The sequence below is a fragment of the Prosopis cineraria genome, unplaced genomic scaffold (assembly GCF_029017545.1).
Source record: "Prosopis cineraria cultivar Desert tree isolate PC_DT_omini unplaced genomic scaffold, ASM2901754v1 PC14, whole genome shotgun sequence".
Taxonomy (NCBI): domain Eukaryota; kingdom Viridiplantae; phylum Streptophyta; class Magnoliopsida; order Fabales; family Fabaceae; genus Prosopis; species Prosopis cineraria.
In genome coordinates, this window is record NW_026555345.1 from 17,574,066 (window position 1) to 17,590,164 (window position 16,099).

Genomic DNA, 16,099 nt, shown 5'->3' on the forward strand with positions numbered 1-16,099 from the left:
GTAATCTTAAGGATTGGAAGTAAGTCAAGTGGTTAGGTTAAACCAGGATAAATCCTTTAGGTCAAGCTTTTCTTATCAAGTTCCTTAATTCTCCAGTTTTTGTCTTGCATTCTTGTCTACATTTTCTTAGGTTGGGAAAAAGTTTAGAAAAAATCTTTGAACACCCAATTCAATCCCCTCTTAGGTACCAGCTTGATCTTACAATCTTCAAGACTAGATGTAAGCCAAGTAGTTAGGCTGAACTAAAATAAATTTCTTGTGTCAAGCTTTTTCTTTCCATAATCTCCTTAACTGTCAAAAGCTTTTGGCATTGAGATTCATTTCTATATTCATCATCTTTATGGGTTGAGAAAAGCTTTGTGAAAATTTTTAAACACCCAATTCACCTTTTTTTTGGGTGATAGCCTTATCCAACAAGGAGTCTAAAGTTTGTTCTATATAATGAATGCATTCTTACCATATTAGCTATGTGAATAGCTCTCATTAATTTTTAAATTGAATCTAAGAGAAGAGACAAAATTAAGCTTATAAAACTAAGTCATCTCTTGATCTTTCAAGTTCTTGGGAGTTTAATCACTTCATTATTCAACATTTGATTTGCACAAATAAAAAATCCCTTTTCTCTTAGTTTTGTAAAAACACATAATTTAACAACCAGTTCATGATTAAATAGGTTGAACTAACCAATCCGGCCTATTTTTAAAACCCTGCTTTTTACATCAATTTCTTATACTACATCGATTATAAGTAAAACTAATATGGAAAGTAATTAATTTTTTAAATTTTAAAAATCTTAATCACTTTTTATATTGGTTGTTCTGATATAAAAAGTCCAATAGGCAATTTAATAATTATAAAATTGTCACTGCCTTGATCTTCTACAACATTTTTCTAGCAATTAATGCAAAAAGTCCTCTGTAAAAAGCCAAATTTGTATGTGGGCTTCATATCTACATGTACATGTTTGTCTTAGTCAATAGTTGACCCAGTATTTGAATCCATAAGTGCTATGTCATTTGGCCTGGCTGGAGACGTGACATAAGGGCAGGAATTTCTTGGGAGAAACCTGACAGGGGATGGATCAAAACTCAATGTCGATGGTGGTGCTAGTTTCAAGCGAGGGGACAAAGCTGGATGTGGGGGAACTACTAAGAAATCATGAAGGAAAGCGGAAGAGTGGTTCTGTAGAAGAGTGGGGAGATGTTCTGCAATTGAAGCAGAGGTTTGGGGTGTGATCACTGGAATCAACATATTGAGGGAAGAGGAAGGACAGAATCTAATTATTGAAACTAATTCCTTAACCGTTGCAAAAATGATTGATGAGTTACTATGCACAAGCATGTCTAACTCTCGAGCCATGAGGAAGGTTGGGAGCGTGTTGGGAAGTAGGTGGAATATGCAAATCTCTCATGTAATGTGTGAGGGGAATCAATGTGCAGATTCGTTGGCAAAATGAAGCTATCTTCCAACCAGTGTCGTCCAGTCATTGCATGAGTCTTTGTCAAGGATGCGCGAGCTTTCTAGCCCACGTTTAATTTCTTAGTTACTTGTTTGTTTCGGCTTTTGCCCCACTTGATCACCCAAAAAAGACAAAAAACTCTGACGAAAAATACCACGTCCAAGAACAAATGCTTCAGTGTTTTGTCTCGCCGTACCAAATCGGGCCTTGGCTTGCTAGGGCCTTGGCGAGAGGCTTTTTTTTTTTTTTTTCTTGGACCAGTAATGAGACGAGCGCTATCTGCTGTTCCACATGAGAACCACATGCCTAAACGGGAAAGAATTTTTAAATTAAATAAATATTTATATTCTTCGAACATCTCTCTCTCCTCCATTTCAGTCCGTGCTCATCTTCCTCTGTTCTGTCTGCACAGGACGACTTGATTTAGGGTTTGATCAACATCATCATCTCTCTTTCCTTCCTGGTTAATCTCTCTTCCCCCCTCCCCCGGGTTTTTTGTGTGATTGGACTTTTGAGTAGTTTTTTGTTTTATCAGATTTTTTCTTGGATCCAAACGGTGCTGATATTCTTGTTTTTGTTCACTTGGTGCATATCTTATCTGTTTATTTTCTTACCCATGTCTCTCATGGTTTAGATTGTTCATGCATATGTTTTAAAGCTTCAGTTTTGATGTTTTGGGGGAAGGGATTTAAATTTCTAATTCTCTGAGTCTACCTGCATGATTTTGTTGTGTAGCTAGATCTGGATTCCTTGCTTGATTTCCGATAAAAGAAGATCGTTCAGGAAACTAAATTCAAGGTTTGATTGTGTTCTCTCTCTCTCTCTCTCTCTCTTTAAATTATGATTCAGTTGAAATGAGAAGACACAGACCGAATTAGCTTTGGGAGCAATCGAAGTATTTCTTGGCGTTTAATATCGGTTTTCTTCGGGGCCCACATTCTTTATTGCTTCCAGCTGATGAGTCATCGTGTAAGCTTGTCTAAAATGGAAGGGGCCTTCAGGCTCTGAAACGCCTTAATCAAGAGGCGATTAAAAGGCACATTCCAATGGCGCCAAAATAAGAAATGAAAATATGCTATGTAATGAAAAGGAAAAAAAGAAAAAAAAAAAGAGAAACGTAATTTGAAGAAAATGTCAAAGAGGTAGTGATTGACTTGTGAGCCTTGATATTGTACACTACATTTTCTTCTTTCTTCCTCTGTTCTGTCCATATTTCGTTAGCGGGAACTGTTTAGGAGCAGTAGGAGGTAGAGCAAATGATGTAGCGTGTGAGCTGCGAGTTTTGAACTGCTGCAGTTCCACTCTGAATTTGATTTTCTTCCTTTTTTTTAATGTTCCAGACTTAAGCTCCCCTATGGTTATGGTTGTCCATAATGTTTTGGGTTTTTGTGTTTGTTGACAAAAGTCTGAAAAACTGGCATCCTAAACAATCCTTTAAAGGTTGAGAGGCATTATTATACCCTATTCTCTTGAATATATTGGCTGCTGACTGGTCTGGGCTTTTCCTTCAATATTTGATTCGTTGATAATTTCACATCCTGCAAGTACAGAAATTTGGCTGGAGATAGTTCTTATTTGGTCCTATTCTTTCCTGCTTGAAATTTGTTTCTGTCTTACGTGTCAAAAGGACAAATATGGGAATGTTCTAATTATTTTATGTACATTTAATGATAATTACGTTTTTGTTATAATTTTGGGTATGGTAAATTTTACTGATCCAACTGGTTTGGTTTCCCTATTTGATTTCAAACTGGTTGCAGTTATTCAAGGATGTTTTCATGTTGTTGAAGGGTGGCACCATGTATATGATTATCAGCTTGGAAAGAGATAATGTCTGAACTGTTCTGATATTTTATATATTACAATATGGATGATGATAATGGACTAGAGCTCAGCCTGGGTCTATTTTGTGGTGGCTCATCTGCCAAACCCAAGGGTAAGAATGGTGCCATCTCAGATACCAGGACAGAAGAAGTTGGTAGGGGCGGAAAAATGGTTGATGAATTTAAAAGCTTTTTTCAGACTGATTCCCAGAAGCAAGACTTAGTTGCTGGTACTCATAGAGCAGATCCCCCAAAACCAGAGGAGAACTTCTTTAATGACCTTTCCAAGGACAAAGAAGGTGAAGCCTCTGCGAATGTAAATGGGAGAGGACTTTGGCTTGCCAACAGTAGTAAAAGTGTTGAAATTGAGGAAGATAAACGGTTAGAGGTGGGTAATAAACGAAAAATGATGTTTGATGAGATAAATCATCAGAAGAAGCATGAAAGTGAAGCCATTCATGACAAGGCTAGAGCATCACACATATCTCTAACAGAAGATGGCTCAGCTGCAGAAAATGAAGATGTGGCAGATTCTGAAGCCGAGAACTTAACCTCTAGGCCCACCTTATGCCATGACGATGGTTCCAAACGACTTACTAGAGTTGGTGGTTCTTCTGATGCTCTAAAAGAGATCCGAGGTGGTCCTGACTTGAGTCCTACTGATGTTAGTGGGCAAAAGAGGTTTACTGGTTCATCAGAAAATGATTTTAAGCTTGCAAATTTGAATTATGGTGCTTCCTTCCCTGTCCAACAAGTAAATGTGATGAATGTGCCTTATCCACCACCTATAAAAGAATCTAACTCTGTTGGTGCATCGGGCCCTCCAATACCTGGAGTGATGCATGTGATGTCTGCTGCAGCTGGTGAACGCCCAGGAGCTCAACCTTTGAATAATGGAAACTTGCCAGTGATGTTAGGTTATCCTTCTGTTCAGCTTCCAATGTTGGATAAAGAGAACTCATGGGGTTTGCTTTCGCATCCTCAACAAGTACATCCTTCCTTTGCTGGAAGGGCTCCACCAAATTCAGGTAAAAATAACTTATGAGATTAAAGGAAGACATCTCTAACTAGACTCTTAATTCAAACTTGTAAGATAACATGGACGAGTGATATGTGCATCTCCAATGGTATCTTCTTTATGCATCTGACACTTGTGACTTATTCGATGTTAAATTGAAGATTATCTGTATATATTTTCCGGCAAGCATCATGTATCCTACTCATGAACCAAATTTTAGAAATTGATAGAAAGTTGGAATATGAAATAAGTTTGAACCCATTTAGGTAAACAGATTTTGCCTTTTTTTTTTTGGTTGAAAATCTGATTGTAAATGACATTTTACTATTCCTGTGTCATTCTAGCTGCCATACAATTAATCTCAAATAATTTATCAGAGGCCATACCACGCGAAGGAAGGCTCCTAGATCGAACAAAAGTTGATGGAAAACAGCACATGGCCGAAGAAGGTGCTCCATCACAGGCTGAAGATGTGAAAGGAAGCAGCACAAACCTCAGGGCAAAAGATGTGCCTGACCAATCAGCAGGAGAAAGTTTCTCCATTGATTTTTCAGCTATCAAGCCAGGTCTTGCTGCCGATTTGAAATTTGGCGGGAGCGGTTCTTATCCTAGCCTACCTTGGGTTTCCACAACTGGTTCAGGCCCTAATGGTAGGACTATATCTGGTGTAACTTACAAATACAGCACTAACCAAATAAGGATAGTTTGTGCATGTCATGGTTCTCACATGTCGCCGGAGGAGTTTGTCCAGCATGCAAATGAAGATCTTCCTAACATGGAGGGTAGTGCAGTCTTGGGGACAAAAGCAAATGGAAATTCTGCAGCCTCCGCTCACAGCTAAGCTAATCCTGTATCATCCATTCTATCTATGAACAAATCAACAATTATCTCTTTTGTTATTTGCCTCTTTGCAACTGGAATCAACGTGGCAGTTGTATGAAATAATGGTCCACCATCAATTTTCTTCTGTCAAATAGTTAATTAAGCTTCTGATGTTTATGTCACAGCCTGATTTATCCTTTGAGTAATATATAGTAATTGTCTTGAGAAGAATTTCAGGGAAGCTATTCTTTTAAGTAGTGGGGAAAGTACAACGTTTCTGCCGGAGTAAATTAGGCTGTTCGTTGACATGTCTATTTATAATTGATTACTATGAATATAGTTGTGAATCATCTTTAAGAATTTGTGGTTAGACCATGTAGCATCTTTGACTTTTGATAATGTTACAAGATTCTAGTTAAGTATCGGGGAGAGAAGTTCTTGAACTGTGGTGGAGTTTAACATTTTAAATAGGTGATCTTGTTTGTCCGCTTTTTCATGTTGAATTTTGGCATATAAAGTTTTGTACTTTGTGTCTGTCATCAAAACTGAACTACATATGAAGGTGAAGTATTATTTTCTTTATTAATTGAATTAATTTCGTTGACTTGTAATGGTATAGTAAAGATGCTAAAAAACAGACTGGCCATAAGTGGACCAGTGAATGGATTGATTGTTGGGAGAATGACCATAAAGTTTCAAAATAAAAAGTTAATTATAGTTAGTTTTTTGATAAAAAATTTTAAAAATAAATTATAAATATTGATTTAAATAATTGTAAATAGAAATTTCAATTACAAAGTGAAAGCTATATTCAAAATTTAAGTGTCATAGATGTAATTAAAACTCTTGATTTTGTAAATATTGAAATTAATATTTAAAATTGGTTTTATAGAAAATTTTGTCAAAATTTTGTCGTGAACTTTAGTGTTACTCTCCCTTGATTTTTATTAACTTAATATATTTTTAATCATATATATATATAGACTATTTTGAATAAGAATGATAAGATGTAATTAAAAATACAAAAAACACTGATTTCAAATAAAAAATAAAAATTAAATTTAAAAATATTAAATCGAGTAAAGATCAGGAGTAAATTACAATTCTAAAAAGTTAATGCACATTATATAAGTTTAAAAAATAAAATAAAGTATATTTGTATTATACATGGTTATTTTCTGGCAAATATAAAACATGATTATTTTATGGCTTCTAATCTTATAATACATACAATAACAACAAGCCTTTATTTCACTACATGGGATTAGCTACATGGATTGTAAGACGTCACTATGCTCTATCATTTATTAAACTTTTAAAAATATTATTAATTAAGAGATCGCATTCAACAATTTTTAAGAGTATTCTCTTAAACCTTCCTCTACCCCTCTTAATAGGGCTCAAAGTTATATGTTCCACTCTTATCATTGATGCCTCCTGCAGCCTTCTTTATACATGTCTAAACCATCTCAAACGATTTTCTATCATTTTTTTTTAATAAGTGCTACCCTCACTTTTTCGCGTATGTGCTTATTTCAAATTTTATCTTTACGTATATGTTCGCACATCCATCATAACATTTTCTTTTCTGCTACTCCAACTTTATGCTCTTACTATTCCGTTAGAGCCTATCATTTACTACTATATAACATAGTCGGTCTGATAGAAGTACAATAGAACTTTCTTTTGAGTTTATTAAGCACTTTATGATCGCAAATAATTCTTTTAGCTTTTCTCCAATTAAATCACTCAACTTGAATCCTATGTAAGATATTCCCACTGATTTCACTATTATTTTGAATAATGACTGTCAAATGTTTAAACTTTTCCACTTGAGGTATAATTTGATCTTTCAATTTCACTTTCAAATTATTGCCAACTAGTCTCTTACTAAATTTACAATATAAATATTCTGTTTTATTCCTACTCAAATGAAAACCTTTTAACGGTCTTTCTTCATAACTCAAATTTACAATTAATATCTTCTCTTGTCTCTGCTATAAGAACTATATCATTCGTGAAAAGCATATATTTGAGAATTTTCCCTTGAATATGTTCCGTCAAAACATTTAGGACCAAGTTCAACAAATAAAGACTTAAAGATGATCCCTAATGTATTCCAATCTTTATAGAAAAGTCCTTTGTTTGACAACTAGACGTTCTTATATTAGTTTTTACCCTCTCATACATATTTTGTATAACTTTAATATAAGCAATCCATACTCTCTTTTTTTTCAAGAGTGTCCAAAGCACTTCTCTTAGTATACGATCATAAGTTTTTTTCAAATCAATAAAAACTATGTGTAAATCTTTATCTTTATGACGATACTTTTTCGTTGATCTCCTTAGTAGATAAATTACCTTTGTAGTTGATATATCTGGCATAAAATCAAACTAATTCTTAGAAATACTTATCTCCAATTTCAACTTATGCTCAATTGCTTTCTCCCACAATTTCATTGTGTGGCTTATAAGTTTAATCTCTTTATAGTTAGTATAATTTTGAATATCCCCTTTATTTTTATAAATAAAAATTAATGTACTTTTCCTCTAATCGTCAGGCATTTTCTTGGACCGTAAAATCATATTAAATAATTTAGTTAACCATCTTACCCCTTCTTCACTTAAACATTTTCACACCTTACATGTTTTAGATGTCTTGATTTTCTTTTCCTACTCTTAATAATTTTATAAATGTTTCATTTTTTTTCCTTTATCTCAAGGCTCTTATAAAATTTTTCAAAAGTTTTAGAACGAGCTTTACTTGCAACTCTCTTGGTTTTCTTCTTAATCATACGATACCTTTCCCAAATTTTCTTTTCATAATACATACTATGAATTTATTTCTTAGTCTAAATAAAAAATAAATTAAAAACTTGAATGTTTTATATCAACTGTGCCATCAATTCTTTTTTTCTTTTCTGTCCTTTTTTTTTTTATATTTTAAATTTCTAATAGTTCTCTTCAGGAACACTTCATCCCATTTTTTGAATTGGTTCAATAACTAGTTTAATTAACCAGTTTGGTTCAATTTTTCAACTATAATTCAGGCTTAAAACATAAATGAAGAATCTATTTTTTTATTTTATATTATATATGCATATAAATCATCGAAATTTACATTATTGGACCAAAATATGACAGGAAGTTTCATAGGAAACACAGCTGAAAACATGACAGATGTCTTTCACCATAACATTTTCGGATTCATTAAGAACAATTATCCATTCGAATTAACAATTATCTAATTCCCATTCAATTATGCTATAAAATATAAACAATTTTACACGTTTAAACTAGTATAGTAAGAAGAGGGGGGAAAACTATTGATTTGACCAGACATGCAAGATAATCCTCTGCTTGCTTGCTCCAAATAAGAACATCACAACCTTGTGACAACACCAAGACAAACATATCCTTGTCAACAGCCCCAAACGCATGTGCGCGCGCGTCTATACGCACACACACACATACATAACTTATTAAATGTCTTAAAATTAAAAAAATTCTAATTTTATCTCCATTAAAAATAGGTAGAAAGAAATACACAATATAGATGAATTATAAAATTAAATTTGTAATAAGTGTAAAATTAAAAAATAATAATAAATAATCTTACATGTACTTTATATTAAGAATCAAAGATTTTTTCTAGAATTATATAAAAAAAAAATCTTTGTAAAAGTTATCATGTAATAAAGACCGAAGGAAAAGAGTAATATTTATATATATAATAGTTGAAATGATTAACTTGGAATTCCGATTCTACAAAAATTTTCTTACTTTCTTTTATTAAAACGAAAAACAAAAAACTTGCGTCAAGCCTTCGAAGGCCAGCTAAATATAAGGGCAGAGGCAGGATTGTGAATTAGGGGTGGGACTACACGTCGTATGGAATATAAAAATAACAATAATGGTATCTTAAAATGGGGACCAAAAGTAGTTAATATAATTCGTATAAAGTGAATGGGAAAGGGGGCAAGAGAAGAAATTAATTAATTAGTGATGGTGAACCTAATGCCCACTTTTCCTTTCAATCTATGGCACATTAAGAAGTGGAGACAAATGGAGACAAATGCTGCTTTCGATCCTAAATATAAGAGTTACTTTGAAAATTTGTTTTAGTCTTGAGTATAAGATCTTAATCCTTTTTTTCCTCTCATATTTATCATTATTTTTTCTAGAACTACTCCAATTAATTGCACACCTTATTGCATGTCATCAATAAAGGTAATTTTGGGATAATGATAATAAAATCCTAAAACTTGAAATTTATGATAGTTAAGTCCTCGATAAAATTTTTTTAAAAAATAAGTTGCAAATAATAATTTAAATAGTTGCAAATAAAAATTCCAACTATAAACTAATAGTTAGATTTTAAATTTAAATATCTTATATGCAGTTAAAACTTAGACTGGTATTATATAATATCATATAATATTAGCCTATATTAGAACTCCTGAATTTATGATTATCTAAATTAATATTTATAATTTATTTTTTTAAATTTTTTTCAAGGACCTAATTGTTATAAATTCATTGATTTGAAACTTTAATGTCATTCTCCCTCTAATTTCCAATACAATTAATTAAGAGGAGGGGTATTTTAGAAAAATTAACAATGTTTAACTTTACTAATTTTCTTAATAAGTGTGAATTTGTTATCTAGATCCTATGTTTAGGATTCAAGAAGTATCTTTTTAATTTTTTCCAACTTAAATAATTAACTTCTACAAGTACAAATATAGTTTATATTTAGTAGGGGACCAAAATAGAAAAAAGAAAAAAAAACTATCTAGTAAATAATAATTGCCACTTGTCTAGTTGACTTGGTGCTTGTTGATGATATTAAAAACAGCATTAATAATGTAACAGACTACTAAGAAGCATAGCTACATTTTAAAGATAATCCAATGATTATGTGATATTGTTAATTTTCCACACACAAAAAAAAAAAAAAAATTGGGGAATGTCCACCTTACAATATCCAAACACAACATTTTTGACATGTGGCAGCGCAAAATTCTGTTTCATTATCAAGATCAGCCGTCAAAGTGCATTTTACCAAACTGCCTTTAACATTTTTAATCCCCAATAAAACCCCTCTTCCTTGCCTAGAAACTAAACAAACAGAAAATATTTTCTTTATATTTTTTAAAAAATAAAATCAATAGATAAAAAATTGGTTTATTTCTAACCACTAGGATCCACCGTTATTTATATATATATATATATATATCTCCTAAAAAAAAAAGTCTAACAAATAATTAATTAAAGTTGACGTTAATAGTAGGGATTCTCATTATTTAAGCAAGTGGCTACATATTTTAATATCAGTTTTTGTGCATGTAATAATTTAGTTGAAAAATGCCAACTTTATCTTAGTAACTCAAGAAAGATAATGTTTGTTATTGGTAGAGTTTTCTTTTTGTGCTTCCAAAAAAAAGTTCAACAAGTAACTTAGGATAAAAACTTTATGAATGGAATTGATCCAACTTAACTAGAGGCTTCAAATTCAAACCTAAAGAATATAACAACATTAGTGATAAAGTTTTAGCGTGAAAAGATCTTGTCTCGATTCGATCTTGATTAATTTAGACAATATTAAGTCTCCTTAACTTGATTTGAGGCAAGCCAAAGATACCAAATATTTCACTCCAAAATGAAGATGTTGTTCCACAAGTTCAATAAAAGTGGGAAATTTGTGGATTGAATTTATCAGTGTAACCTAATATTTGTCCTGAAGGTAAAATGAATTAACTTAATCTTCCATGCCTATGGAGTTAAAATAACATGAAAAATTGCGTCAGGATAAAACTTGTTAATCGGGTTATGTCATTTAGAAGCACGATATCGATCTAGTCATTACTTTCATATTTTTAAACGAAATATTTTAATATTTTTAAGAGCAAAATGTAGCCTAAGAAGAAACCAAGAAAAAAAACAAGAAGTCATTATTTGTGGAAATAAAATAATCTAACAAAAAGTCCAAGCTCACCAATCCTATTATTATAAATTTGGAAGCTTTGAAAGCACGAGATCAGAATTTTTTGTTTACTCTTTTGGTTCCGGTAGAATCATCATGAACCATTTGGGTTTTCATCTTCTGTTTCTGAACTGTCTAACATTCTTCTTCAGATTTTTCCCTTGCCAAGCACAGGTTTCAACTAGTGCTCCTTCTCAAGATGTTGTCTCCAATTTCCGACCAAGTCTTGCGGTTGTCATAGGAATCCTCAGCTTCATGTTTGTTCTAACATTCTCTCTCCTCATGTTTGCCAAGTGCTGTAACAGAGGAGCTTCATCAGTTCATGGCAACCCAGAAGGTCAACCTTGGCTTATCAGAACGAGGTCAAGATTCTCAGGAATCGACAAGACTGTCATAGAATCACTTCCCTTCTTCAGATTCTCTTCCTTAAAAGGATCAAAAGAAGGTCTTGAATGTGCTGTTTGCTTATCAAAGTTTGAGGACATTGAGATTCTCAGGCTACTTCCGAAGTGTAAACATGCCTTTCACATTAATTGCATCGATCATTGGCTTGAGAAGCATTCTAGCTGTCCTCTTTGTAGACACAGGGTTGATCCTGAAGATCAGACCATTTTCACATATTCTAACAGCTTGAGGCTGCTCATTAATGGTGGAGCAGAACTGGAGGAAGAATCCAACCTAGGGCTTTTTATTCAGAGAGAGGAACAAGAACAGCCAAATGGATCATCATCAAGATTCAATTTTGGAAGCAGCTTCAGGAGAATCATGAAGGGTTCTACAAAAGAGGAAATTGCAGCTGATGAAGATGGTGGTGGTGATCACAAAAAGGTCTTTCACAAGCACAAACACAAGATTACTGCATCAGATTTCGTTTTGAAGAATCGATGGAGCAACGTGAGCTCCTCAGACCTCATGTTCTTGAACTCGGAGATGCTTGGTTCTACTTCAAGTGTAAGACTTAACAGTATAGCACTTAATGATCATGATCAGAGTCAGGTTTCACCAGAAGAATTAGAAAATGGGCAAGTTATGAACATCAAGGAGGAGATGGGAAGGGAGGTTTCTTTTGACAACAAAGTGATGAGTGGACTGAAGAATAACCTCAATTCTGATTCAGATTCTGCAGGATATCCCAGCCATACATCCAAAAATGTGAATCCAGATGAGAAAAGATCAGTATCAGATATCACAGCTGTCCCTAGATTTGAAGCTTTGGGCATGAAAAATGATAATAAGGGTTCATCTTTGGTTGATGATCAGAACAATGTGAAAGAGGAAAGAGTGAGGCAGATTTGGCTACCAATTGCCAAAAGAACAGTTCGATGGTTTGTGAACAGAGAAAAAAGGTTTCAGCAATCTCTGAATGTATAGCTTCAATCTCATCCATCACCAACTTCAACAAGGTAATTTGCATAATATGGGAATTCATGTCAACTCCCTGATTAAACTAATAAACTATTAAACTCGTATTTAACTGGTTTAATAAAATATTTTACTTATGATTGGTTTCATCATAGTTTGATAATGGTTTTGACCATTATTATTTAAAATTGAAACTTTTAAATTTGTAACTGTTTAAATTAATATTTACAAGTTGTTTTTGAAAAAATTTTATCGAGGACATAAGTATTTTTAACTCTTTTTTTTAGGATTTAATTGTCACTTTCCCTTAAATTTATGTCTTTCACCCTTTGATTGGTATGCAAATTATTATTATTATTATTATTATTATTATTAGTATTTGGTGTGAGCTCGCCTTTGATCCAAACCAATCAGTCGATAACTTTTGGGCACTTTTTTGGAGGGCATCCACTATATATGCAGATGAAGAGTTGGCTTTAGATGTATTTTTCAGTAGTTTGGGTTTGGCTAAAATATGAAAATAATTAACAAGACAAGTTAAGGAAAAGGAAGCTAATTGCTTGCCACCCTGGATCCATTAATCAAGCATGTTCTGTTTTTTTTTTTTGTTTGCTTGTCTTTTTATATTAAGAAAAGCAAGAGGCCAAAGAACAAATATTAAAGTTTTTCATTATCTGATCAAATTGAATCCCAGAAGTGAAACCATCTTCCTCAAAAGATATTGCCTTCATTTGATTAGGTAACATGATCCATCTCAATCTTCAACTGTTCATTTTCAATTCATTCCATAAAAAAATTAATTTATTATTGAGAGAACATAAAACCTCTATCACTATTTTAACTATAAAAGAAACATAAATTCCAAATTATAAGAAATGATTCATTCAGTTTTCCCCCCAAAAAATGACCCCTCAACCTTGAGCAATACAATATTGGGTGGTTCGTAGTTAGGAGAGGAAATATTTTGTATTTTTCTCCTAACCAAACAATACAGTAAATTATAGTACAAAGTACAAAAATATTCATCTGGGGACAGTTGGTGAATTTTTTATTTTATTTTTTGGAAGATGATTTATATTTATTTTTTTTCGTTTTTTTTTTTTTGTTGTTGTCATTTATTGCACTTACTAGAAGAACTACAATTTGAAGATTTAATAGGGCAATCAGATTAAAATGAACAGCGGAAATTTTCTTAAAGGACGAGGTTAAAAACTCATATTATACTGAAAAAAAAAACTCAAATTCTACTCAACGTAAATCTCACTTTAGTTATACATTAGACTTTCTCATTCTTCTCTAGTCAATCTTTGAACGTCAAGAAAAATAATTAACAACAAATGCGCAAGCATAAAAAATAAATAAAATGAACAATTAACTTCATGCTTCTATAAAATACAAGAAAATTACAATTAAGTTCTAAAAGAATGAATTGATAATAATTAGGTCTTTAAGTGCAGTTAAAATATTTAGATTCTAAATATAATTATTAAATTGCATTTAAAATTTTTGTTTATAACTGTATAAATTAATATTTACAATTTATCTTTTATTAAATTTTATTGAAAATCTAACTGATATAAATTTAAACTTTAAAAATTTTATTGTCATTCTATCATTAAAGAAAGGGCAAATTACTGAGTCGCAAGAATTTATGATACAATAATATGATACACTGTGAAGCTAAAGATGGCTAAGCACTGTCAAATTGCTTAAAGTCAACCAATTGATAAATAGAACAAAATATTAATCTGAAGATAAAAGCTCATTGTAAATTATTGCAATATATATAAAGTCAATGTCTCATTATTGGGGAAAAAATATACTCCCTTCGTTTAAAAATGTAAGGTATTTTTAATTAAATATAAGACATTTTTAATTAAATATCACCATCTAATGAAATAGTTATGTACTTTTCAACTAACCCTGTCTTTACATATTTATCCCTATTAAACACCCTATAATAAATATAAAGTCATTATTAATAGGGGCACTTTTGGAAAAAAAAGGTAATGATTACACCCAAAAAGACTAAAAATACTTTACATTTTTGAATATCCAACTCTTCAAAAAATGTCTTATATTTTTAAACAAAGAGAGTATGCATTACATAGAGGTGCAAGGGAAGAAATACATGTTTAAAAGAAAAAGGTGGAAAATAATACATGTTCTTCAATGGACTTGAAAGAGATGAGTTATTTTTTAAAATGTAGAATTAGGCTAATACTTAAGAGGGGGTAAATTGAGAGGTCATAAAAATTTTTAAAAACTATTTACCAACTAAAAAGATAAAGCAAAGTGTAGAACAATTTATGCACAAATTTGTAAATAAGAAATGAGTTTTTGATTGAGAAGAAAAGTGGATATAGAAGATTTATAATGGTTCAGCCTACATCTAGTCTTCAAGATCACATTTAAAATTTTTTATTATAAATACAAACTTTGATGTGTGCTTGCCACTACATTACAACCACAAGACACAAACAGTCTTAATTTTTAACAATAAACTTACTTATACAAATAAGCTGTTACAATTCTTACTTAAAAAAAAAATCCTTTTTAAGATTTCTAAAGACAAAATAAAAATAACTTTTTGAAATTCAGACTCTTTAAGAAGAGTAGGTATAAAACAATGAATGTTTATAAATTGCTTGAGAGCTTTTTCAAATAAAGAAATGAATGCAAGATACTAAATGCCCATTCATGTTATTAACTACTCACTTAAATGAGGTTTTACATATAGAATATTATTTTTTGGATGTCAGAACCCTTGGAAGACAGATTATAACTATTGGAGACTTGCTGAAGTGATCACAGACAAAAAGCACTTTTTTCATAAAGTGCATTAAATACTGTCAGAACTCTCATTCATGTGTAGACAAGAGTGATCCAAACATGGATGAGCTCTCTTCACCTTAGTGTACTTATCACTTCACATTGGCTTAAGCATGGGCCAATTAGGGTATAAAGTGTGCATGATATGTATAAAACACGAAACTTCTCTATGAATCTAAACACATTGGTAATTTAAGTACCAAATATGAATGAGTGCACGGAGGCACCTTACCTCTTTGTGATGTGGATCATGCTTGGGTAACTTCTGAACCAAGCTTGAATAGCTTGTTCAAGACTTAGGCTTACTTTAAGTCAGGCTTGAAGGTTAATAAGTGATGCATTCATTCAAGCTTGGATTCAACAGAATCCAAGTGTGAGTTGCTTTTTAAACATACTTCAAGTTGACACTTAGGATCAATTAAGCATGGTAAAAATAATATCTAAGCTTGAATTTGATTACAGAAGTTCAACCAAAACATTTCTACACATTGTCTTGCTAATCAAGCATGGAGACATGAATATCCAAGTGTGAATCAACATACAATGTTATGTCTTCACTTATGATTCTCTAATTCAAGCAAGGTACAGTTATGGTTCAAGTTTAAATAAAATTCTTTAAGTTCTATATGTACAAAACATGATCAAATATACGTGGAACACTTATAGCCCAAACGTGAATGAAAAAATGTGAAACATAAGTGCATATAGATATGTATCAAACAAGCGTAGACATTTCTTATCCTTTTATAGATAATGCTTTTTAACCTTAAGGACTAATGAGCTTATGACTTTCTACA

The 16,099-nt window shown here is 32.0% G+C and overlaps 2 protein-coding genes across 6 annotated transcripts; both read left to right on the forward strand.

Annotated features, from left to right (window-relative positions):
- Positions 1-1,799: 1,799 nt before the first annotated feature.
- LOC129293492 (ninja-family protein mc410) lies at positions 1,800-5,353 on the forward strand. 5 transcript variants are annotated; one of them, XM_054931493.1, is made up of 4 exons: positions 1,800-1,887; positions 2,195-2,257; positions 3,220-4,310; positions 4,645-5,353. In XM_054931493.1, the coding sequence occupies exons 3-4, from the start codon at positions 3,326-3,328 to the stop codon at positions 5,139-5,141; spliced, it is 1,482 nt and encodes a 493-aa protein (XP_054787468.1). In that variant the 5' UTR covers positions 1,800-1,887; positions 2,195-2,257; positions 3,220-3,325; the 3' UTR covers positions 5,142-5,353. The 5 variants fall into 5 exon arrangements, with proteins under 5 accessions (XP_054787468.1, XP_054787466.1, XP_054787470.1 ...); XM_054931491.1 differs by having other exon boundaries at positions 1,804-1,922; XM_054931495.1 differs by having other exon boundaries at positions 1,806-1,922; positions 4,678-5,353.
- Positions 5,354-11,123: 5,770 nt separating this feature from the next.
- On the forward strand, positions 11,124-15,455 carry LOC129293710 (E3 ubiquitin-protein ligase ATL42). Its single transcript, XM_054931796.1, has 2 exons — positions 11,124-12,511; positions 15,233-15,455. Exon 1 carries the CDS (start codon positions 11,205-11,207, stop codon positions 12,477-12,479), a length of 1,275 nt encoding a protein of 424 aa, XP_054787771.1. The 5' UTR covers positions 11,124-11,204; the 3' UTR covers positions 12,480-12,511; positions 15,233-15,455.
- The last annotated feature ends 644 nt before the right edge of the window (positions 15,456-16,099 follow it).

Bases quoted from the DNA above. Each gene is read 5' to 3' on its own strand.
- LOC129293492 (XM_054931493.1), top strand. From the start codon at position 3,326: ATGGATGATGATAATGGACTAGAGCTCAGCCTGGGTCTATTTTGTGGT. The intron at 4,311-4,644 runs GTAAAAATAACT...GTGTCATTCTAG, and splicing joins AAGGGCTCCACCAAATTCAG to CTGCCATACAATTAATCTCA.
- LOC129293710 (XM_054931796.1), top strand. From the start codon at position 11,205: ATGAACCATTTGGGTTTTCATCTTCTGTTTCTGAACTGTCTAACATTC.